The following is a 22,632-nucleotide window of genomic DNA, read 5'->3' as shown; positions in this document are numbered from 1 at the left end:
CAGCGGAGATCAGAGGGGTTTGTGGGGGTGGGACGGGATGGTCGTGTCGGCCGGCTCCCCTAGTCGGCAAACTTGGAGGTGATTAGCGTCTCATGTGCAGCGGCCCAGGCGCACACTTTGTGTGGTCTCCTGAGCCTGCCTGGACCCCATGCCTTGCCCATCCTGGCCCTTCCCCGTATCCTTCTCATTGGACAAGGCCTGGCGTTCATCCCCCGCATCCAGAGGGGCTGGTTTAGCTCATGGGGCTGGTTTAGCTCAACGGGCTAAATCGCTGGCTTTTAAAGCAGACCTAGGCAGGCCAGCAGCACGGTTCAATTCCCGTAATAGCCTCCCCGAACAGGCGCCGGAATGTGGCGACTAGGGGCTTTTCACAGTAACTTCATTGAAGCCTACTCGTGACAATAAGCGATTTTCATTTTTCAAGTTGCCCATCTGCTGTGCAAGGATGCAGCAGGCCACCAAGGTGTTGGAGATTATGCCAGAGCTATACTGAAGGGCCCTCCAGAGCAGTCTAGGCACATGAATCACAACTTCAGGACACCGATGCACCAGTGCCTTGGTCGTGGCTTGGGCGTTGTTGTAGCGGGTCTCCACGTTGGTCTGTGGCCTTCAGATAGGTGACAACAGCCCTAATCACAGCGGATAACCCCTGTTGCCCTAGAGCCAACCCCTCACCTGGGGGTGCGCCTCAAAAGTGTCTGGAACTGTCGAGTGTGGCAGGATGAAGGCATCGTGCACACTGCCTGGGTATTGGGCACAGACATGCATGATGTGCAGCTCATGGTCACACACCAGCTGCACGTGATCGAGTGGGAACCCCTTCTGGTTTGTGAAGACCACCCCCTCATGCGCTAGTGCTCGTAGGGGGACATGCATCCCGTCGATCAACCTCTGAACCTTGACCGTCCCTGCAAAACCTGCTACCTGGCATCCTGGTAGGCATGGTCCACATTGAAGCTGATATATTGTGCCGACAGGGCTTAGAGGGTCTCAGTTACGATGCAGGTACACCTGTGCATCAACGTCTGCAAGATCCCAGACAGGTCCCCACTCACTGCCTAGAAGGGCCCGGTGGCGAAAACGTTTAGGGCAACCGTCACCTTGATGGCCATCGGACGTTGGTGTCATCCCCCCCATACCCCCGCGGTTCCAGGTGCGCCATGATCCAGCAAATATGCCATAGGGTGCCTCTGCTCAGTTGGACTCTTCGACATCATGCCGGTCTGGTAGGTCCTCGAAGGACAGGCACTGCAGGTTCACGAGGCCTGATGCTGCGCCTCCTTCCCACCTCCTCCTCGGCCTGTTGGGCGGCTGGCTCTCCATCCTCACTGGCTAGCACCTGTACCTATGGGTCAAGCTCAGCTGCTGCAGGACCGTGCCCTCACATGCTCCTCCCTCCTCTCCCCCCCCCCCCCCGGCCATTCTCCTTGCCACTCCGCCCTCCACATTGCACCCCTGGTCCCATTGGTGCATGGCACCATGGGAGCCACTGGCCCCAGCATCCATCGCTGCCGGCAGGGGTACTGGTGGTTGGAGCTACCCATTCCAGTGGTATGCACCGCGGCCCTCACCCGACGCCCTCTTGCAGGTCGGAATTAGGGTTAGGATTTATGATTACATTGTCAGATGGCCTTATGCACTCAGATTAGCTGAATTATGTCTGGATGTGGTCTCTGGGAGCAGGCGCCATGGCCACACCTGGCTTCTCCTCACTTACTCTTCCTGCAGCTCCACTCCTCTCTGCAATGTGCTGTTGTGAAATATATATCAGACCACAACCATTCTGGAGACGCTTGATGGGCATATTGAAGGATGTTAAGGCACCTGAACCACATTTTCAGAAACCTATGATGGCTGCTGCGGCCATGTGGCTCCTCTATCGTTGGTAGGGTGCCTTACAGGAATCATCAGTCATGTCCTCCCAGAATATTTGTCTTCAAGCAGTCACCCTACAGGCAAGAACCTATAGATGTGTGCCATGGAATAAATCATGGCAACTTCCAGGATATCTTGCACAGACATATATATAATAACCTTCCAATGGACATAAATAAGCTGAGCATTGAAAGCGTGGAATCCCTCGCAACTGTTGTGAGGACATTTAGAACGTCACATGTGTGCAATCTATGACTCCTATACCTGTGTGAATCCACTTTAGCAAATATGACAGCCCTCTATGTTTGACTGGCCTCATCCGTGGTAGAGTTTATATAAGTGGCAGCCTTGGCAAACAAGGCATTCGTGACCTGGGAGATACATTTATATGTAGAAGATTGAGATTCTAGAGATGTCATCATGTCTCTGGAAGGAAGAAATTCAGAGCAGCAGTGACCTTGATGGCCATGGGCAATACGTGCCCACCTAGCAGTCTCGGAATGAGAGCTTGTTCCAGGAGCCTGCAGGTGTCAGCAAGTCCTGAGACACTGTTGCTCCATCATATCCAGAAAGCTGACCTCCTGTCTTTGTACCCTGCACTAGAGCACCACCTTCTTTGGCCTGGATCTTTGATTCCAGTCCCTTTCTATGCAGAGCAGACAACTGCTATTAGCGTTGCTGCTGCTCCTGATGTTTGTCTAACTGCTACTGTTGCCCCCTCAATTCTTTAGCTGCACAGGTTGTTGTAACAGAATTTACAGTGCAGAAGGAGGCCATTCGGCCCATCGAGTCTGCGCCGGCTCTTGGAAAGAGCACCCTACCCAAGGTCAACACCTCCACCCTCTCCCCGTAACCCAATAACCCCACCCAACAATAAGGGCAATTTTGGACACTAAGGGCAATTTATCATGGCCAATCCACCTAACCTGCACATCTTTGGACTGTGGGAGGAAACCGGAGCACCCGGAGGAAACCCACGCACACACGGGGAGGATGTGCAGACTCCGCACAGACAGTGACCCAAGCCGGAATCGAACCTGGGACCCTGGAGCTGTGAAGCAATTGTGCTATCCACAATGCTACCGTGCTGCCCTACCGTGTTCTTATAATTCAGTGTAGGTTGACAGCAAGAAAGTTCAGATCAAGGTGAGTATGATCCAAGATAGGTGAAATGACTGCTAAAAAGTTTGAAATCACCCTTAAAAGCACTGAAATAAGGCGCTAAGTTCAAATCCTGTGAACACAAGCCTTTGAACGGATGGTCAGGAGCTAGGCCATTTCGTTCTTTGATGGCTTTCCAGCTTGTCATATACCTTGAACATAATTCTCCCCTCGGCTCTTGACATGCTAACTATGGTAAATGCCACACAATTCAGGAAGCCCATACGTTGACTGTTAAAGCTAAATGCAGAGTTCAATTCACAATTAATTAGCTATTTCCACATTGAAATTAGTTATGTCAGCTCCACTGGCGTTTCCCGCTTGCCTCCAAAACCTCCCAGGTTCAATCCACAAGTGGGCAGGATCATGTTCGATTTCTGACCCAATGATACTTTGAAGCTTTAACCTCTCACCCCCTGTCTGACCTGAATCAACTTGGCAATTTTGTTCCTGCATTGTATTGTTCTTTATACATGGACAGGATGGGTATAGAGGGATATGGCACAAGGAAGTTGAGGGTTTTGGCCAAGGTTGGTATCAGGCTGTATTGTTCTTTGTTCTTTAAACTTCTGCTTCAGGCACCAGTTGATAGAGCAGCACTTCTCGGGACTTACAGATTATCCTCCCCAAAAATGTTACACAAAGCGTTTCTGTATTGACAGTCTTTGTTACCCTCTTTACCACTCCCTTAAATGGCACACTAAAATATATTTAAACCAGTTAACATTTATGCCAATTCAGATGCTTAAAAGCCCCATGGCTGGATTCTCTGCAACCCAATGCCGAAATCACGGCCGGCGCTGGGGCGGAGAATCCAGTTTGATGCCGTAATCGGGCCCGGCGATTCTCCAGGCACCGAAAATCGGCGTCACCGGGGAGTACGCCACGCCACCGGGGGCCATTGGCAGAGGCCTGCTCAGCAATCCTTCACCCCCGACCGGCCAAGTTCCCGACGGTGTGGAACTAACCTGCTATTGCCGGTTGGGATGCTCGCGTGGCGGCTGCGGACTCAGTCCACGGCCGCCCTGGTCGGGGGTGGGTGGACTGGAGGCCAGGGGGGGGCCTTATAGGCGGCCGGGGACTTAATGTACGGTGTTTGAGGGTCGGGCGCGCGGCCGAGCGGGGGGGGGGGTCTCCTTTATGGGTCTACCTCCGCGGTATGAGTCCGCCATGGAGCACGGCGCAGCCGCTGGACACCGCTGCCGTGTGCATGCGTGGCCTCTGACCCGGACGTGCGGGGACCCGGATCTGCAGCAAAGGCTGCGAGATTCACTCCGGGTCCCTGCGAGCCCCCTGCAGGGCTATAAATTTGTTTCACTTTTTTGCAGGATTTTCAATTTTCAGGAGTAAAATTCCACAGTTCGGACGCTGGGGTGGGGACATCGTCTCAATAATGGAGAATCCAGCCCCCTGTCTATTAGTTCTCCAGTCCCTCTAACGTGGAGTCTAGAGTCCAGACAGCAATCATTTGAACTTTCACCAAGTTGCATTTCTATTCTGCAATTATTTGTATTCTAACATGATCATAATTGTACAACCCTTTATTATTTTATGTTATTTTAATGGTCATATATAACTAACTATGTTGTGAATCATGCTTACTTGGTTTATTTGTATCATCATAACTTAGCAATTGCTGCTGTAAGAATTTTTCAATAAACCAAGTATCTAACTAAAGGCTGATGACATGCATTAGTCGCATGTTATGAGGCCCCAGTGCAATGTCCCTGGAGAAGACCACAAACTCCAAAATGGACTGCGGATCGATGATGCTATCTGTCAAGACAATACACCAATGATAGATTGACTCCTCTATAATTACAGCCATGGCGCTGAAGCTCTTCAACGTGCCTTTCAGTGTATTGTCTAACTTCTCGTGTGTGGCAAGCAGTTTTATTTTCATTGCTGGTCCAGAGGTAAGATTTTCTGGCCTTGACACCAGCAGGCATTGTTGCGGGCAGGAAAGAAACATTTGTTGACTTTGATTAGCTCTCCAAATGTTCCCACTCATCCTGAGATGATGCTGCTGGTATGAGGGCCAGAAAGTCCTGCTGCACATCCCTGTCCTCCCAACCTCACCCTCTTCCAAGCTATTACACTTCCCCTTTTGCACAAAATAATTCTAATTTCATGCCAAAAGCAGGGAGAATTTCTAGGCTTATTTATTTTGTACATCACATGAACCATACCTGTTTTCATTGCAGCATCTACATAGCCTTCATAAAGCTGACGTTGTGCTAGCAAAAAGAAGTGATATGCCTCCGCCCCACGCCAAGCATTGTCGATAATACGATTATCTGACAAAGAGGCATCTTCTTCAAGTAACCCAGCTAGAGCTGTTGTAGCCTGAAACAAAGCAAAGAAATATAGTACACATTATTGCATTTCATCTTTAAGCCTAACAGAAATTTAGAAAATTAATATCAAAATGGAAAATATGCTGTAACCCAAAATATTTATTAATCATTTTCTTTTCAGATGTTGCTTGATGTGCTGCATATTTTCAACATTGTAAATACCAATAAATCAATTAAGTCATTCTATAAACGAAAATGTGCAAGAGTACAATTTCTGGTCTCAATGAAGAAAATCGAAACAGATCTTCAGAAGATAAAGCTGAAGCATTCGCAACAATATTCAGCCAGAAATACTAAGTTACCATTGGCGGCAATGTTGGATGTTCCCTGAGCAAAGGGAAACCCCGGAGTTCAGGGGTCAAGTCTCATGGTGAGAACAGTGACAGTGGCAATTTTGGATGACCCTCTAACAAAGGGAAACCCTGGAATGCAGGGGCGCATCCACAAGGTAAGTATGGTTGATCCTGCAGGGTGGTGAACATAAACCCCCCAGGAGGGGGGAGTCAGAAACCCCCCATCAGTACGTCACCTGGAACGTTAGGCGACTTAACAGCCCAGTGAAAAGATTCAGCGTTTTCGCCCACCTGAGAAGTCTGAAAGCCGACATAGTCTTCCTCCAAGAGACGCACCCGAGGGAGAGGGTGGGTAAGGAAGGGCTGGGTGGGATAGACCTAACATTCCTGCTACGGGACAAGGGCTAGAGGGATAAGCAAGAGGAAGGCGACAAAGATGGACACGGACCAAGGGGGACATCATTGATGTCCTAGACAGAGCACTGGTAAGTCCCAGTAAATGTGTACGTGCCCAACTGGGACGACGTGGATTTTAGAAAACAGGCCATGCCGGAAATCCCAACATAGATATACACCGACTAATCATGGGGGGGGGGGGGGGGGGGGGGGGTATTTTAACTGCGTACAGGAGCCATTGATGGATCGATCAAACCCCAGAATGGGGAAACGACAGGCATGGCTAGGGAACTGGAAACGTTTATGTAACAGATGAGGACAGTGGACCTATGGCGTTTCCTGTACCTAGGTGAGATGAAACGGTTCTTCGATGGACTGGATGTGCCAGTCGAGGGGGACGACAGATGGGGGGAGCAGGAAGCACCAATACAACTGGAAGGTCATGGAGAGTAGCAACTCCATGCCGGCAGGGAAGAAACCGGGACCGGACGGGTTCCTGGTGGACTTGAACATAGAACATACATTGCAGAAGGAGGCCATTCAGTCCATCGAGGCTGCACCGACCCACTTAAGCCCTCACTTCCACCCTATCCCTGTAACCCAATAACCCCTCCTAACGTTTTTTGGTCACTAAGGACAATTTATCATGGCCAGTCCACCTAACCTGCACGTCTTTGGACTGTGGGAGGAAACCGGAGCACCCGGAGGAAACCCACGCAGACACGGGGAGAACGTGCAGACTCCGCACAGACAGTGACCCAGCGGGGAATTGAACCTGGGATCCTGCCGCTGTGAAGCCACAGTGCTATACACTTGTGCTATTTCACTGCTCATTGTGGACGGGAAAGTACTCGTAAAAGTCCTGGCCAGAGGACCAGACAAGCTTTGTCAAGGGTAGACAGCGAACATCAGACGCTGCTGAATGTGATACTGACCCCATCCGGGGAGAGAACACCAGAGGTGATCGTCTCCCTGGACGCAGAAAAAGCCTTCAAGAGTCGAATGGAAGTACCTCATCGAGGTACTGGAGCGTTTTGGGTTAAGGACAGGGTTCACCTCATTGGTGCAACTCCTGTACAATGCCCCCAAAGCGAGCATTCAGACCAACATCACCAGCTCCGAATACTTCCAATTGCACAGAGGCACCAGACAGGGATGCCCACTGTTCTCGCTCCTTTCCGCTGTGGCAATTGAACCCTTGGCGATCGCCCGGTGAGACGCGAGAGGTTGGAAGGGTATCTGAAGAGGAGGCAAAGAGTGATGTGAGTCTCATTCACATCATGCGGATGATCTTCTCTTCTACATCTCAAAACCGCTGAACGGCATGAAAGAAATCATGAAGCTCAGGGAAGAGTTTGGGGGCCTTCTCAGGCTACAATATCAACCTGGGCAAAAGTGAGGTTTTCCTGGTGAACCTGAATGGGAGAGGGACAGAGCTGCAAGGTCTCCCATTTAAAATAGCCCAAAACAAATTCCGCTACCTAGGGTTTCTGCTACCTGGGGATCCAGATAGTCCACGATTGGCCACGGATTCATAAGTGGAATCTGACTAGTCTTTATAATAATTTTTATTGTCACAAGTAGGCTTACATTAACACTGCACTGAAGTTACTGTGAAAATCCCCTAGTCGCCACACTCCGGCACCTGTTCGGGTACACGGAAGGAGAATTCAGAATGTCCAAATTACCTCACAGCGCGTCTTTCTGGACCGTTAAAAAGGATCTACAGAGATAGGATGTATTCCTGCTTTTCCTAGCGGAGAGGGTGCAGCCGATCATATTAAACATACTTCCAAGGTTCCTCTTCCTGTATAGATCCATACCGATCTTCATCCCCAAGGCTTTTTCCAAAAAAATAGACCAAATGTTTATGGAGTTTATGTGAGATGGGGAGAAATGAGAAATCCAAGAATCCCGAGGACAACATTTCAGAGGAGGAAACGCATGGGTGGCTTGGTTCTTCCGAATTTGCAATACTACGACTGGGTAGTCACAGCCGAGACAGTGAGGGGATGGGTAAGGGAACCAAACATAGAATGGGTGAGGATGGAGGTATCCTCTTGCACAGGAACGACCCTCCGAGCCCTCACCACGACAGTGCTCCCATCCCCACCGGCAAAACACACATCCAGCCCAGTGGTAGTGGCAACACTTAAGAACCTGGAATCAGATGAGACAACCCTTCCAAGGTGTCCACCATGGCCCCCGTCTGCGGAAATCACAGGTTCTCACCAGCCATGCTCGACGCCACTTTAAGAGATGGAAACAGGACAGGGGGACGCCAGCTGTCAGGGACTTTTACATGGGGGACGAACCTGCGATCTTGGAAGAGCTCACGGAATGACTGGAACTACCGAGCAGACAGGAACTCTGACAGGTACAAGTGAAAACCTTTCTCCGCAAGGAGAGGACGAGGTACCCTAGAGCCCCGAGAGACACAATGTTGGAAGAGCTACTGGACGAGGACAGTACGGGAGAAGGAAATTGCAGGGACATATATGGATGACTTTCAGAAAGGACATGCTCACCACTGGACGGAACAAGGCAGAAATGGGAGGACGAATTAGGGACGGAAGGAGGGTGGGGACTCTGGAGCGAAGCACTGAGCAGGGCCAACTCCACCTCGTTCTGCGCAAGGCTAAGCCTCATGCAGTTTAAAGTGGTGCACAGAGCATACCTGACAAGAACCCGAATGAGCAGGTTCTTACCAGATGTGGAGGACAAATATGAACGGTGCCAGGGAGGCCTGACTAACCACGTCCACGTATTTAGGGTATGTCCCAGGCTTGTGGGGTTCTGGACAGCCTTCTTCGAGGTGATATCTAAGGTTGTGGGGGTGAGGGTAGAGTCGTGTCCAAGAGTGGCAGTCTGTGGGGTATTGGACCAGCCAAAACTTCATATGCGGAAGAGGGCCGACGCCCTTGTATTTGTTTCCCTAATCGCCCACCGGAGAATCCTGCTCGGCTGGCGATCAGCAGCACCGCCCACAGCTGCAGGCTGGTTGGCAGGCCTATCAGAATTTCTCTATCTGGAGAAGATCAAATACACCATACGCGGGTCGGACGATGGCTTCCACAAAGCATGGGGGCAATTAATCAGCCTGTTCCAAGACCTGTTTGAAGCCAACGACAGATGGAATGGGGAAGAGGGGGTAGAGGACACATGTTAAAAATGGGAATGCAGACAGGAACGAGGGGGCGGCAAAGGAGGGAGAGACCCAAGAAAATGCCAGGAGGGATACCAGGGAAAGACTGACATGGGGCCAGAGTGCCCCTCACAAAGCTATAAGAGCAAATCAAAGGACAAATTAAACCATTTACGTAAAGCTTCCGGCGGAGAGGAAACAGGGGGAAGGTGGTTTTGGATCCAACGGGGGTAAATGATGTGTTTGGGTAGTTTTCTACTAAATTGTATAAATCGGAACCCCCAGCCGGGGAGGAGGGTTTGAAGCCATTTTTGGGAGGGCTGGAGGATGGATGAGGTGTTGGTGGAAGATTTGGGAGTCCCAATTGGGCTTGGGGAGGTTATAGACGGGTTGGGGACAATGCAATCGGGTAAAGCCCCGGGACCAGACGGATACCCAGTTGAGTTTTATAAAAAGTTTTCCGGGCTGTTGGGGCCACTCCTGGTAAAGGCTTTTAATGAGTCAAAGGAGCTGGGAGAGCTCCCCCCAACGTTATCGCAGGCAATGATTTCCTTTACTGGTATAAAGAGCTGTGGCTTGAATAGGCCAATCTCCCTGTTAAATGTAGATGCAAAATTGCTGGCAAAGATGTTGGCCACACGCATAGAGGATTGTGTTCCGGGGTAATAGCGGAGGACCAGACGGGATTTGTTAACGGACAACACCTGACGTCCAACATTACGCTGCTCCTAAATGTAATAATGATGCCTGCAGAGGGGAGCGAGGTTGAGGTGATGGTGGCCATGGACGCAGAAAAGGCCTTTGATTGAGTGGAGTAGAAGTACTTGTGGGATGTTCTGGGGAGGTTTGGGTTTAGGCAGAGATTTGTAGATTGGGTCCGGTTACTATATCAGGCACCGGTGGCGAACGCAAGGACAAACCGGGTTCAATCAGAATATTTTAGTCTGTGATGGGGGAACAAGACAGGGGTGTCCACTCTCCCCACTACGGTTTGCCCTAGCCATAGAGCCTTTGACAATGGCGCTGAGAGCATCGAACATTTGGCGGGGGATAGTGAGAGGGGGGTGGAACATAGGGTCTCGCTCTATGCGGATGATTTTCTCCTTTATATACAGACCCGTTGGGGGGAATTGCAGGAATTATGGGGATACTGGAGGAATTTGGTTGGTTCTCAGGTTACAAACTGAATATGGGGAAGAGTGAGCTTTTTGCAATCCAGGCAAGAGGGCAGGAGAGGAGACTGAGGGAGATGCCATTCAACGTGGTGGTAGGGAGTTTCAAGTACCTGGGGATTCAAATGGCAAGGGACTGGGGTAGGCTTCATAAACTAAATTTGGGCAGGTTGATTGAGCAAATGAAAGGGGACTTCCGTAGGTGGGACGTGCTCCCGCTGTCAGTGGCGGGGAGGGTACAGACGGTGAAAATGACAGTCCTCCCGAGGTTGCTGTTCGTGTTTCAGTGTCTTCAAATCTTCCTCCCCAAGGCATTTTTTAGGAAGATGAATGCGGCGATCTCAGGTTTTATATGAGCCGGGAGAGCCCCGAGGGTGAAGAAGGTCCTTCTTGAACCGGGGCAGGAAGAGGGGGGCTTGGCCCTTTTGAACTTTATTAATTACTTCTGGGCGGCTATTATATCGATGGTTAGGAAATGGGTATTGGGGGAGGAGTCGGTGTGGGAAAGAGTGGAGGCGGCATCTTGCAAGGACACAAGTCTGATGTTTTGGCCTTTGCCTCCCTGGTGGGCCGGAGACGGATTTGACTGGGATGGAGGGATTCGGCGTCTCCAAAATCAGGGGTTTGGGTCAGTGACATAGCATCAAATGCTGCCTTGATATCAAGGACAGTCACTCTCATCTCACCTCTGGAGTTCAGCTCTTTTGTCCATGTTTCTTAGGCTAGAGAAAATTAAGTTTGCCTTAGGGATTCATTACAGGGGTTCATTTGGAGGTGGCAGCCGTTCAAGGAAAATTGACCGTCAGCAGGGGGGGGGGGTATTGGGGGCATGGAAGTGACGAATAAGGACAGGGAATCTAATGTATGGGTAGCTAGGGTTTAGGGCTGGGGGGCGTTGGGTGTGTTATTGTGGGTTTTTTGCGTGTGTTGGATCTCTGTTGTTTAACATGTTAAAATTATAATTGCCTCGTTAAAATATTTTCTAAAGAAAAAAGTAGCATTTGCTTAGCAATAACATGCTCACTGATGTTCAATTTGGGTTATGCCAGGGTCACTCAGCTCCTGACCTCATTACAGCCTTGTTTCAAACATGGACAAAAGAGCTGAACTCCAGAGGTGAGATGAGAGTGACGATCCTTGATATCAAGGCAACATTTGACTGAGTGTGGCATCGGTGAGCCCTAGCAAAACTGGAGTCAAACTCTCCGCTGATTGGAGTCATACCCAGAAGGCAGGAAGATGATTGTGGAGGTCAATCATGTCAGTTCGAGGACATCATGACAGGAGTTCCTCAGGGTAGTGTCCTAGACACAACCATCTTCAGTTGCTTCATCAATGACCTTCCTTCCATCATAAGGTCAGAGCTGGTGAGGTTCATTTACAATTGCACAATGTTCAGTGCTATTCACAACTCCTCAGATACTGAAGCAGTATCCAAATGCAGCAAGGTCTGGACAATATCCAGGTTTGGGCTGACAGGTGGCAAGTAACATTTCTGCCAGGTAATGACCATCTCCAACAAGAGAGACTCTAAATATCACTCCTTGATATTGTAGCGCACAATGACTTACGAGAGAGATGAGTAGAGATGAAGTCGATGAGGCTTTATTAAGCGAGACTTGTCCCCAGCAGTTCAGCAACAGAATGGAGCGGCGGGGAGAAGCTCGGGTTCTTACACTCCGCATTCAGGGCGGAGCCAGGAGTCAACAGCCAACCAGGACCCGGGATCTGTCAGCCAATAGCATCACGGCTTCACAGTCCCACATGACCCCTAATACATACTACCACATTCACCCCTTGTTAAAAATGAACCCGGCGGGGTGGTGGTTCGCATGGTGGTAGGGGTTTACAAGCTTCGTCCTGGGAGGAAAATTTTCAGGCATGTCATTACAGTTTTAGCCCTACACTGGGCTATGTACAAGGTTTGTGAAACTATTTACAATATTAGTAAGAGATAAAATTTTTGTTACAGTCCAACAACATTCTTGGTGTCACGCCGATGCCACGAGTCGAGCGGGCGGTCTGGTCTTCCTCGTCGATCGCCTCAGCCCCGGTGGTGGTGCAGGTGCTTGTTCCGGCGTTGTCGTCTCCGGGAGCGTTTCGGTGTTTGTTCCTGTTTCACTCCTGGGCGGACACGGGAGGAGGACCGATCCTCCCGGGAAGGGGGTGATCGCGGGGTGCGCCGGTGGCAGGGAGGGGATGATCGGTGTCGGGGGGGTGTGTGTGTTGCCGGCGGGCGCCAGGTCTCGCAGGGAGACCGTGTCCTGTCGGTCGTCGGGGTATGCCACGTAGGCGTACTGCGGGTTCGCGTGGAGGAGGTGAACCCTCTCGACCAACGGGTCCGACTTGTGCGCCCGCACATGTTTCCGGAGCAAGATGGGTCCTGGGGCCGCCAGCCAGGTCGGCAGCGACGTTCCGGAGGAGGATTTCCTGGGGAAGACAAGGAGGCGCTCATGAGGCGTTTGGTTAGTGGTGGTACACAGCAGCGACCGGATGGAGTGGAGAGTGTCCGGGAGGACTTCCTGCCACCGGGAAACTGGGAGATCCCTGGACCGGAGGGCCAGTAGGACGGTCTTCCAGACCGTGCCGCTCTCCCTCTCTACTTGCCCGTTCCCCCGGGGGTTGTAGCTGGTCGTCCTGCTCGAGGCTATGCCCTTGCTGAGCAGGAACTGGCGCAGCTCGTCACTCATGAAGGAGGATCCCCTGTCGCCATGGATATATGCGGGGCAACCAAACAGTGTGAATATGGTACCAAGGGCTTTAATGACAGTGGCCGCTGTCATGTCGGGACAGGGGATGGCGAAGGGGAAACGGGAGTACTCGTCCACCACGTTCAGGAAGTATGTGTTGCGGTCGGTGGAGGGGAGGGGCCCTTTGAAATCCAGACTGAGGCGTTCAAAGGGGCGGGAAGCCTTGATCAGGTGCGCTCTATCCGGCCTGAAAAAGTGCGGTTTGCACTCCGCGCAGATGTGGCAGTTCCTGGTGACTGTACGGACCTCCTCCAGAGTAGGGGAGGTTGCGGGACTTTATAAAATGGTAGAACCGAGTGACCCCCAGGTGGCAGAGGTCCTCGTGGAGGGCTTGGAGACGGTCTATTTGTGCGTTGGCACATGTGCCGCGGGATAGGGCATCGGGCGGCTCGTTCAGCTTTCCGGGACGGTACAAGATCTCGTAGTTGAAGGTGGAGAGCTCGATCCTCCACCTTAAGATCTTGTCATTTTTAATTTCGCCCCGCTGTGCATTATCGAATATGAAGGCTACCGACCGTTGGTCGGTGAGGAGAGTGAATCTCCTGCCGGCCAGGTAATGCCTCCAATGTCGCACAGCTTCCACTATGGCTTGGGCTTCCTTTTCCACTGAGGAGTGGCGGATTTCTGAGGCGTGGAGGGTTCGGGAGAAAAAGGCCACGGGTCTGCCCGCTTGGTTAAGGGTGGCCGCCAGAGCTACGTCGGAGGCGTCGCTCTCGACCTGGAAGGGGAGGGACTCGTCGATGGCGCGCATCATGGCCTTTGCGATATCCGCTTTGATGCGGCTGAAGGCCTGGCGAGCCGCTGTCGACAGGGGGAAGGTAGTGGTCTGTATTAGCGGGCGGGCCTTGTCTGCATACTGGGGGACTCACTGGGCGTAATATGAAAAGAACCCCAGGCAACGTTTTAGGGCTTTGGAGCAGTGGGGGAGGGGAAATTCCATGAGGGGGCGCATGCGTTCGGGGTCGGGGCCTATTATCCCATTGCGCACTACGTATCCCAGGATGGCTAGCCGGTTTGTGCTAAAAACGCACTTTTCCTCGTTGTATGTGAGGTTCAAGGCGTTAGCGGTCTGGAGGAATTTTTGGAGGTTGGCGTCGTGGTCCTGCTGATCGTGGCCGCAGATGGTTACGTTGTCGAGATACAGGAATGTGGCCTGCAACCCGTGCTGGTCAACCATTCGGTCCATCTCCCGTTGGAAGACCGAGACCCCGTTCGTGACACCAAATGGGACCCTTAGGAAGTGGTATAGACGCCCGTCTGCCTCGAAGGCTGTGTACTTGCGGTCACTTGGACGGATGGGGAGCTGGTGGTAGGCGGACTTGAGGTCCACGGTGGAGAAAACTTATACTGGGCAATCCGATTTACCATGTCGGATATGCGGGGGAGAGGGTACGCATCGAGCTGTGTGTACCTGTTGATGGTCTGGCTATAGTCTATGACCATCCTTTGCTTTTCCCCGGTCTTTACTACTACCACCTGGGCTCTCCAGGGACTATTGCTGGCCTGGATTATGCCTTCCTTCAGCAACCGCTGGACTTCAGACCGAATAAATATCCGGTCCTGGGCGCTGTACCGTCTGCTCCTAGTGGCGACGGGTTTGCAATCCGGGGTGAGGTTTGCAAACAAGGACGGCGGTTCAACCTTGAGAGTTGCGAGGCCGCAGATAGCAAGTGGGGGTATTGGGCCGCCGAATTGAAATGTTAGGCTCTGCAGGTTACACTGGAAATCTAATCCCAGTAATGTGGGCGCGCGCAGAGTTGGGGAAGGACGTAGAGCCTGTAGTTTTTAAACTCCCTCCCTTGCACCGTTAGGTTCGCGATGCAGAACCCTTTGATCTCTACGGAGTGGGATCCTGCAGCTAGGGAAATCTTTTGCGTACTTGGATGGATGGTCAGAAAACAGCGTCTTACCGTGTCGGGGTGAATGAAACTTTCGGTGCTCCCGGAGTCGATCAGGCATGATGTCTCGTGTCCGTTGATCAGCACAGTTGTTGTCGTCGTCTGGAGCTCCGGGGCCGTGATTGATCCAGCGTCACCGAAGCCAGTCGTGGTCGTAGCGTCTCGGCGTCTTCTTCGGACCCCGTGGAGCAGTCGATGCTGGGGTCCTTTGTTGTCATCCAATATGGCGGCGTCCATGAATCGCACGCGGCCGGGGGTGGACAAAATGGCCGCCCCCATGGATCGCACGTGGTCGGGGGTGGACAAAATGGCCACCCCCATGAATCGCATGTGGCTGGGGAGTCACAAGATGGCGGCGCCCATCCTCCCTCATGGTGGCCGGGACCCAAAATGGCGGCGCCCGCGGGTCGCACATGGGGCGCTGGGGGGGGTTTGGGGAGCATTTGTGATGCGTTGGGCTCGTTCTTCTCCGGGGATTGCGGCGACCCCCCGGGACCGGCACACAGCCGCGTAATGGCCCTTCTTGCCGCAGCTTTTGCAAATAGCTGCGCGGGCCGGGCAGCGCTGCCGGGGGTGTTTCGCTTGCCCGCAGAAATGGCAGCGGGCCCCCCCGGGATGATCTGGCGCTTTAACCGCGCAAGCCTGTGAGGGAGTAGGGGTGAGTTGTCGCTACGGGGGCCCACGGAGCCCAAGGGGCTGCCGCGCGGTCGGGGCCGTAGGCGCGGGCGTTTTGCGAGGCCACATCTAGGGAAGGTGCAATGGCCCGTGCCTCTGAGAGTCCTAGCGACTCTTTTTCTAAAAGTCTTTGGCGGATTTGGGGAGAGTTCATACCTGCCACAAACGCATCGCGAATTAGCATGTCCGTGTGTTCAATCGCGTTCACCGGCGGGCAGCTGCAGCCCCGTCCCAAAATTAGCAGCGCGGCATAGAATTCCTCTAACGATTCTCCGGGACTTTGCCGTCTTGTTGCGAGTTGGTAGCGTGCGTAGACCTGGTTCACGGGGCGAACGTAGATGCTCTTCAGTGCTGCGAGCGCCGTCGGGAAATCCTCTGCGTCTTCTATGAGAGGGTAAATTTCCGGGCTTACCCTCGAATGCAGGACCTGCATTTTCTGGTCTTCTGTGATCCGGCCGGGGGCCGTTCGGAGGTAGCCTTCAAAACAAGCTTGCCAGTGTTTAAAAACAGCTGCCGAGTTCGCTGCGTGGGGGCTGATCTGCAGGCATTCCGGGGCGATCCGGAGCTCCATAGTCCTTTAAGCTCGCTTAATAAATTGTAGCGCACAATGACTTACGAGAGAGACGAGTAGAGATGAAGTCGATGAGGCTTTATTAAGCGAGACTTGTCCCCAGCAGTTCAGCAACAGAATGGAGCGGCGGGGAGAAGCTCGGGTTCTTATACTCCGCCTTCAGGGCGGAGCCAGGAGTCAACAGCCAACCAGGACCCGGGATCTGTCAGCCAATAGCATCACGGCTTCACAGTCCCACATGACCCCTAATACATACTACCACAGATATTCAATAGTATTACGATTGCTGAATCCCTCACTGTCAACATCCTGGGGTTACCAATGACCAGCAACTGAATTGGACTAGCTATATAAATACTGCAGATTCAAGAGCAGGTCAGAGGCAAGTAATCCTGCAGTGAGTAACTCACCTCCTGAATCCACAAAGCCTGTCCAAAATCTACAAGGCACAATGATGGAATACTCTCCATTTCCCTGGATGGGTGAAGCTCCAACAACACTCATGAAGCTTGATACCATCCAGGACAAAACAGCCTGCTTGATTGACACCCCATCCACAAACATTCACACCCTCCATCACCAAAGAATAGGGGTAGCGTGTATACCATCTACAAGATGTTTTCTTATAAAGCACATTCCAAACCCATAACAACAAACATCTAGAAGGACAAGGTCAGCATATACATTGAAATACCATCTGGAAGTTCCCATCCAAGCGAAACACCATCCTGACTTAGAAATATATCACCGTTCCTTCACCATCGCTTGGTCAAGAATTCTGGAACTCTCTCCCTAACAGCACTGTGGGTGTACCTACACTGCAGCAGTTCAAGAAGGCAGCTCATCACCACCTTCTCAAGGGCAATTAGAGATGGGCAATAAATGCTGGCTGAGCCAATGATGCCCATATCCCGTAAATATGAAGAAGAAATGTAAGCATTAGCGATTTATAGAAAATTGTTCTTACATATGAATTTCCAACCCTTGTTTAATTTTAAATTAATAAACACTTGCTTCACTAATGGGTCCGTTTTTAAACAAATTGTGCAGTGTGTAACTGAGCCATATCCGGAGGTGGCTGACCTCAGTCAGACTGCCTAGTTCTCCAAAGATTGAGAGAGTGGATTCCCATTCATAAAGTCAACAAATGACATGCCAAAGTAAAGGTCCCAGGCACTCATTAAATTGTTAAGAGAGCCTTGAGCTCGACAGTGGGACTCCTGTTCATCCTGGCTCCACTAGGCAGATTAAAAAATGAAAATCCTCTTATCTTCTGACTCTGCTCCCCTCCCACTAGGTTGACCAGGTGGGAAGCCAAAATGGCTTTCCCATATTTGTAGTCAGGTTTCGATGTGTGCCTCGCTAACTTACAATGAGAGTAATTTATTCCAGCTCAGAAGAGCAGATTAAGGTCTTTAAAAAGTGGTCTTTTCCATTAAAGCCAATAGAGTTAAAATCAGCTTTTCATATGTGTACTCAAGCATAAAGAATATTTACTTTGGCAACATAATTAAGCCAGTAGCTATGGAACTGCATTCCAGCATCTGTCTATAGCTGAATAAGAGATACAAAAAAGTACATACACTAAAAATATCAATATCCTTTACGCAGAAAACTAAAAAAAAACATCAATTTAAGTACTTTATATCGGTGAAATTAGAAGTTGACCAAAGTCAAGGATCAAAACTATATGCAATACCTCTGATCTTCTGCCTTTCAATTTTGCTCTCTGGGTGTTCTTTATCTGTTCATGGTAATCTTCCACAAGTAGTGCTGCCAGCACGTAAAGTTTTTTAACACGTAATGGTTTGGTTCTCTTTTTTACTTCTCCCTCAGCAATCTAAACAAAAACACAAAATAACTGATTTCTGGAAGAGAAGATGAAAAAGTATACTAAACAGATAATATTCCAAAACCACAACACAGTGTAATATTTAATAATTTATAACATATCACTTTGTGAAGACCTAACACTTTATTTCAGAGATTCACAGTTCATGGGGTATTTCATGGGGTATTTCTTTCCCATCTCAAGACAGATGAACGTTTTACACATAATAATGGTGAGTGACGCTAAATTCACCATTATTTTGGCCACAAAATCTAGGCTAGAACTAGCACTTGCTGTAATTAAAGAATTGAAACAGCAATACAACTACTGGTACTTGTGTGAACAGGGAAACTAACTGGCTTCTCATGCAGTTGAAGAATTCTTGCTGAAATATGCACAGCATAACTTTTGATAGCTCCTTCAAAGGCTAAAGAGCTTCTGGTAAATATGGGATCTTGAGCTGAAATGGTGGTTTAGGCCATGTTTGACATTAGACAACATTTTAGTGAAGGAGTTGAAGCTTGCGCTAAGAACAGTTGATTGGAAAAATGCCAAAGGGATGATTGCCTGCTTAAATTACCTACTAGTTCTCAACCATGAAGCTGCACCGCATTTTGGTGGATAGTTTTTGACCCAATGGCTGTTCTCAACAGCCACCAGCTGTTTGGGGGTATACAAGTTATTTCATTATGCTCATTATTTCAAGACTTACTCAAAAGATACATCACACTTCACTTTTTACCTACTGCTGGAACTTTTAAGTGAACTTTGAAACACATCAGAAGAATCTATGGAACCTTTTTTCAAGACTTCAACAACAATCTATCAACATTTATTCTGTCAATTCTCTATGCAGCTACACAGTATTTCTCCTCCTCTGGACCTCCTCCAACAGTACCCTGCGACATTGCATTGAGGCGTCTCCGCCCTCAGACCAAGATGTCCTGAAACTGTTTGTGTGCCAACCAGCACACACTACGCCTTAAGCAGAAGTGGATGCATGAAGCCCACATACACTGCTCCACAATATTTGTCCCTCATCAACACTTGAATGTTAAACATGCTGGTATCTAGTTTAGGCGTCCAGGCAAGTTCAAATTATAGTAATCAGCAATTAGAAACAAAATTGTGAGCTAAAACCAGACTTCAAACAGGTGGACATTATTAGTACAGTATCTATTTTATCCTTTCACCAAAATATCCCTGCCGAGTCTAAACTAGGAAAGTAGGGAATGTCTAATTCAAAGCCAACTCACAAGGAAGGAATAAAGTGAGTAAAAGAAAGATGCTATCAGAGTGAAAGCTAAAAGCACCATAAAGAAGTTAAAAAAATTAAAATCTTTAATTCAAATTGGAACGAATGAGATGCGACAGTTTTTAAGCAAATATTTAGAGCCTGGTGGATTACTTGAGTTAACACACTAAAAATTCACTTACACTTGAATAGACAAACCCTAACTTTTATAGGCAAGCCCTAACTTTTATCAGCATGTTTATTAGGTAAGTAGCCCAACTTCACATCCTTCGTGCATTTGAATGCAAAATTTCTTGGAGAGACACCAGTGCAGTGAACTTTCTGGAGGACAACTCGGACATTAATTTCCTGATTTCCACATTTAACAGCCTGTGTTCAGGCACCAGAAGTTGCTTTCCTATTTATTGCTTAGTAACAATCAAACCGATAGCAAAATCTAGACCCTTATTCCAACAATTTCCGATTATATCTATCAGAGATTATCACCTTTTAATAGTTTTTGAGAATTACAGAATCTTGCATTTCAATCTGATTATCTAATCTACTGCATTTTTTAGATGACAGAAATACCTATTATAAATTACTGTTAAATTTATGTTAAAACAATAAATGATATCTTTGCAGACCAACTTATTTGTCAATGGGAAGATCAGGAAATACATGGCTGAATTATTTGACTTTACATTGTGACACTGTTTCCCTATGATCGCAAGATCCATAATTTTTTCACATTCTCCACAGGTACAAACAGATTGTGCAAGAGTTGGTCAGTGAACTGCTCTTCATAATGCACCATAACTAATTTAAATTTGCTGTATTCTAAGATTGGTCTGTAAATCGTTCAACCTTTAATTGGTCAATAAAATTATCGGATAAAGGGTACAAAACCAATTGTAAAATTCACCTGCTCCTATACTTCTAATTATAAATTTCAAAATAAGGGGCGTCATTCTCCGACCCCCCGCCGGGTCGGAGAATGGCCGTTGGCCACTGTGAATCCCGCCCCCGCCGAAGTCTCCGGTACCGGAGATTGGGCGGGGGCGGGAATCGGGCCACGCCAGTTGGCGGGACCCCCCGCTCAATTCTCTGGCCCGGATGGGCCGAAGTCCCGCCGAGAAATTGCCTGTCCCGCCGGCGTAACTCAAAGCTGGTATTTACCGGCGGGACCAGGCGGCGTGGGCGGGCTCCGGGGTCCTTGGGGGGGCGCGGGGCGATCTGACCCCGGGGGGGTGTCCCCACGGAGGCCTGGCCCGCGATCGGGGCCCACCGATCCGCGGGCGGGCCTGTGCCGTGGGGGCACTCTTTCCCTTCCGCCTCCGCCACGGCCTCCACCATGGCAGAGGCGGAAGAGACTCTCCCCACTGCGCATGCGCGGGAAACTGTCAGCGGCCGCTGACACTCCCGCGCATGCGCCGCATTTCCGCGCCAGTTGGCGGGGCACCAAACGCCATTTCCGCCAGCTGGCGGGGCAACAAACGCCATTTCCGCCAGCTGGCGGGGCGGAAATCCCTCCGGCGCCGGCCTAGCCCCTCAATGTTGGGGCTCGGCCCCCAAAGATGTGGAGCATTCCGCACCTTTGGGCCGGCGCGATGCCCGTCTGATTGGTGCCGTTTTTGGCGCCAGACGGCAGACATCGCGCCGTTGGGGGAGAATTTCGCCCAAGATTTCCGACATTCTTATGGGCAGACATCCAAATTATGAAGATGGGACAAAATGCCTCTTAAGAAATCAAAATATGTACTCAATTACGGCAATATGGGGAGACTACTGCTGTACCTTAAACATGAGCTTTGCAGCATCAAGAAAATGATGGGCCTTTCGGTAAAGTTCAATTGCTTCCAAAATTTTATTCTTCTCCAACAAATGAGATGCATACTTAGCCAGAAGTGATCCAATTTCTTTCATATTGTGATTCTTAGCCAGTTCAACAGCTTTGTTCCACTGGAATGTTTTGAGAAAATAGTAAAAATTAGTATGATTTAGTTCATTTCAGTAGGAAGAATGAGGAGAAACAATAACTAAATGGTCTAATTTTAAAGGGGGTACATGAACAGTGATGGCTTACATGCACAAGTGTTTGAAGGTAGCAAGACAAATTGAGAAAACTGTTAAAAATCAATGCAGAATCCTTGACTTTAAAAGAAAGACATTTATGGTAAAATGTATAAAACACTGGTTAGACCCCAGCTGAAGTGCTCTACCAACTTTGGGCAACACACTTAAGAATGTCAAGACTTTAGAAAGGGTGCAGAGGTGATTTAATAAAATGGTAACAAAGGTAAAAACTTCAGTTTATGTAGAGAGACTAGAGAAACTACAGTTGTACTTCCTTGGGCAAAGATAGTTAATTGGAGATTTGAGAGGTGTATTCAAAATCTTGAAGGGTTTGATGGAGGAAATAAGGAGAAGCTGCTTCCAGTGACAGAAGGGTCAGCAACCAAACAACACAGATGTCCGGTCATTGACAAAAGAACCGAAGGCAACATGGGGACATATTATTAAGGGCAATAAGTTGTTATGATGTATTATGCACTGCCTAATAGCATTGTGAAAGCATTCAATTGTAAAATACAAAAATGAATTGGGTAATTGGGTTACAGGAGAGGAACAGAGGAGTGGGGCTAATTGTACAAGTCTTTCAAGGATGGCACAATGGACTGAATTGCCTCTTTTTTTGTTATATGATTCTTAGTAGTCGACCGCGATATATTCTATATTTTGCGAATTCATTAATAAAAAGAAACTATTGCAGAAAATTGTACATTTCTCTTTTTTTATTATCCTACCTGGTTCAGATGTATACAAGTTTCAACTGCAGCTTTGGCTTGGTTACATTTCAGGAATGCAGCTACAGCCTGCTCACACATACCTACAGTAACAAACATGTGAGCTATTTCCTGTAAAAAAAATCAAAGCATTCAAAAATTCTGTTGTGTCAAAAAGTCTTAACAACTGTATAAAGGAACTACTATAGGTTGAAATTGTTGAAGAAAATTCTTTCCGGCATCTGAATGTTGGAGGAATTCCCAGTGGAAAGGGAGACAAAGACAAATGTTTCACTGTGAAAGCATTATTTTGTTTAACTTGCCAATGGAAATTTCAGGAGATTTTCTTGGAATAAGTGGAATATATGTCAAGAAGCTCAATTTAACAGGGTTATCAATTAAATCCCACTTTAAATTATTAATGAGACCTTTCTGGAGCAGTGTGATGATTTTAAAATGATATGTTTGATAGAAATACATTTCTTCTA

The 22,632-nt window shown here is 49.2% G+C and overlaps 1 protein-coding gene across 9 annotated transcripts in view; it reads right to left on the bottom strand.

The window, feature by feature from the left end:
- Positions 1 to 22,632, bottom strand: part of wdr35 (WD repeat domain 35) — a 162,675-nt gene that overhangs the window by 11,304 nt on the left and 128,739 nt on the right. For all 9 annotated transcript variants that reach the window (XM_072498896.1, XM_072498898.1, XM_072498903.1 and 6 more), the window contains 4 exons: positions 22,166 to 22,276; positions 21,156 to 21,320; positions 17,993 to 18,133; positions 5,226 to 5,382 (listed from right to left, as the gene is read on the bottom strand). In XM_072498896.1, coding sequence (XP_072354997.1) covers positions 5,226 to 5,382; positions 17,993 to 18,133; positions 21,156 to 21,320; positions 22,166 to 22,276 — 574 coding nt within the window. The remainder of the gene's footprint in view (positions 1 to 5,225; positions 5,383 to 17,992; positions 18,134 to 21,155; positions 21,321 to 22,165; positions 22,277 to 22,632) is intronic.

Source organism: Scyliorhinus torazame, chromosome 4 (genome assembly GCF_047496885.1).
Source record: "Scyliorhinus torazame isolate Kashiwa2021f chromosome 4, sScyTor2.1, whole genome shotgun sequence".
Taxonomy (NCBI): Eukaryota; Metazoa; Chordata; class Chondrichthyes; order Carcharhiniformes; family Scyliorhinidae; genus Scyliorhinus; species Scyliorhinus torazame.
Note: the sequence above shows the minus strand (reverse complement) of the source record. Positions and strands in the feature narration are given on the sequence as shown.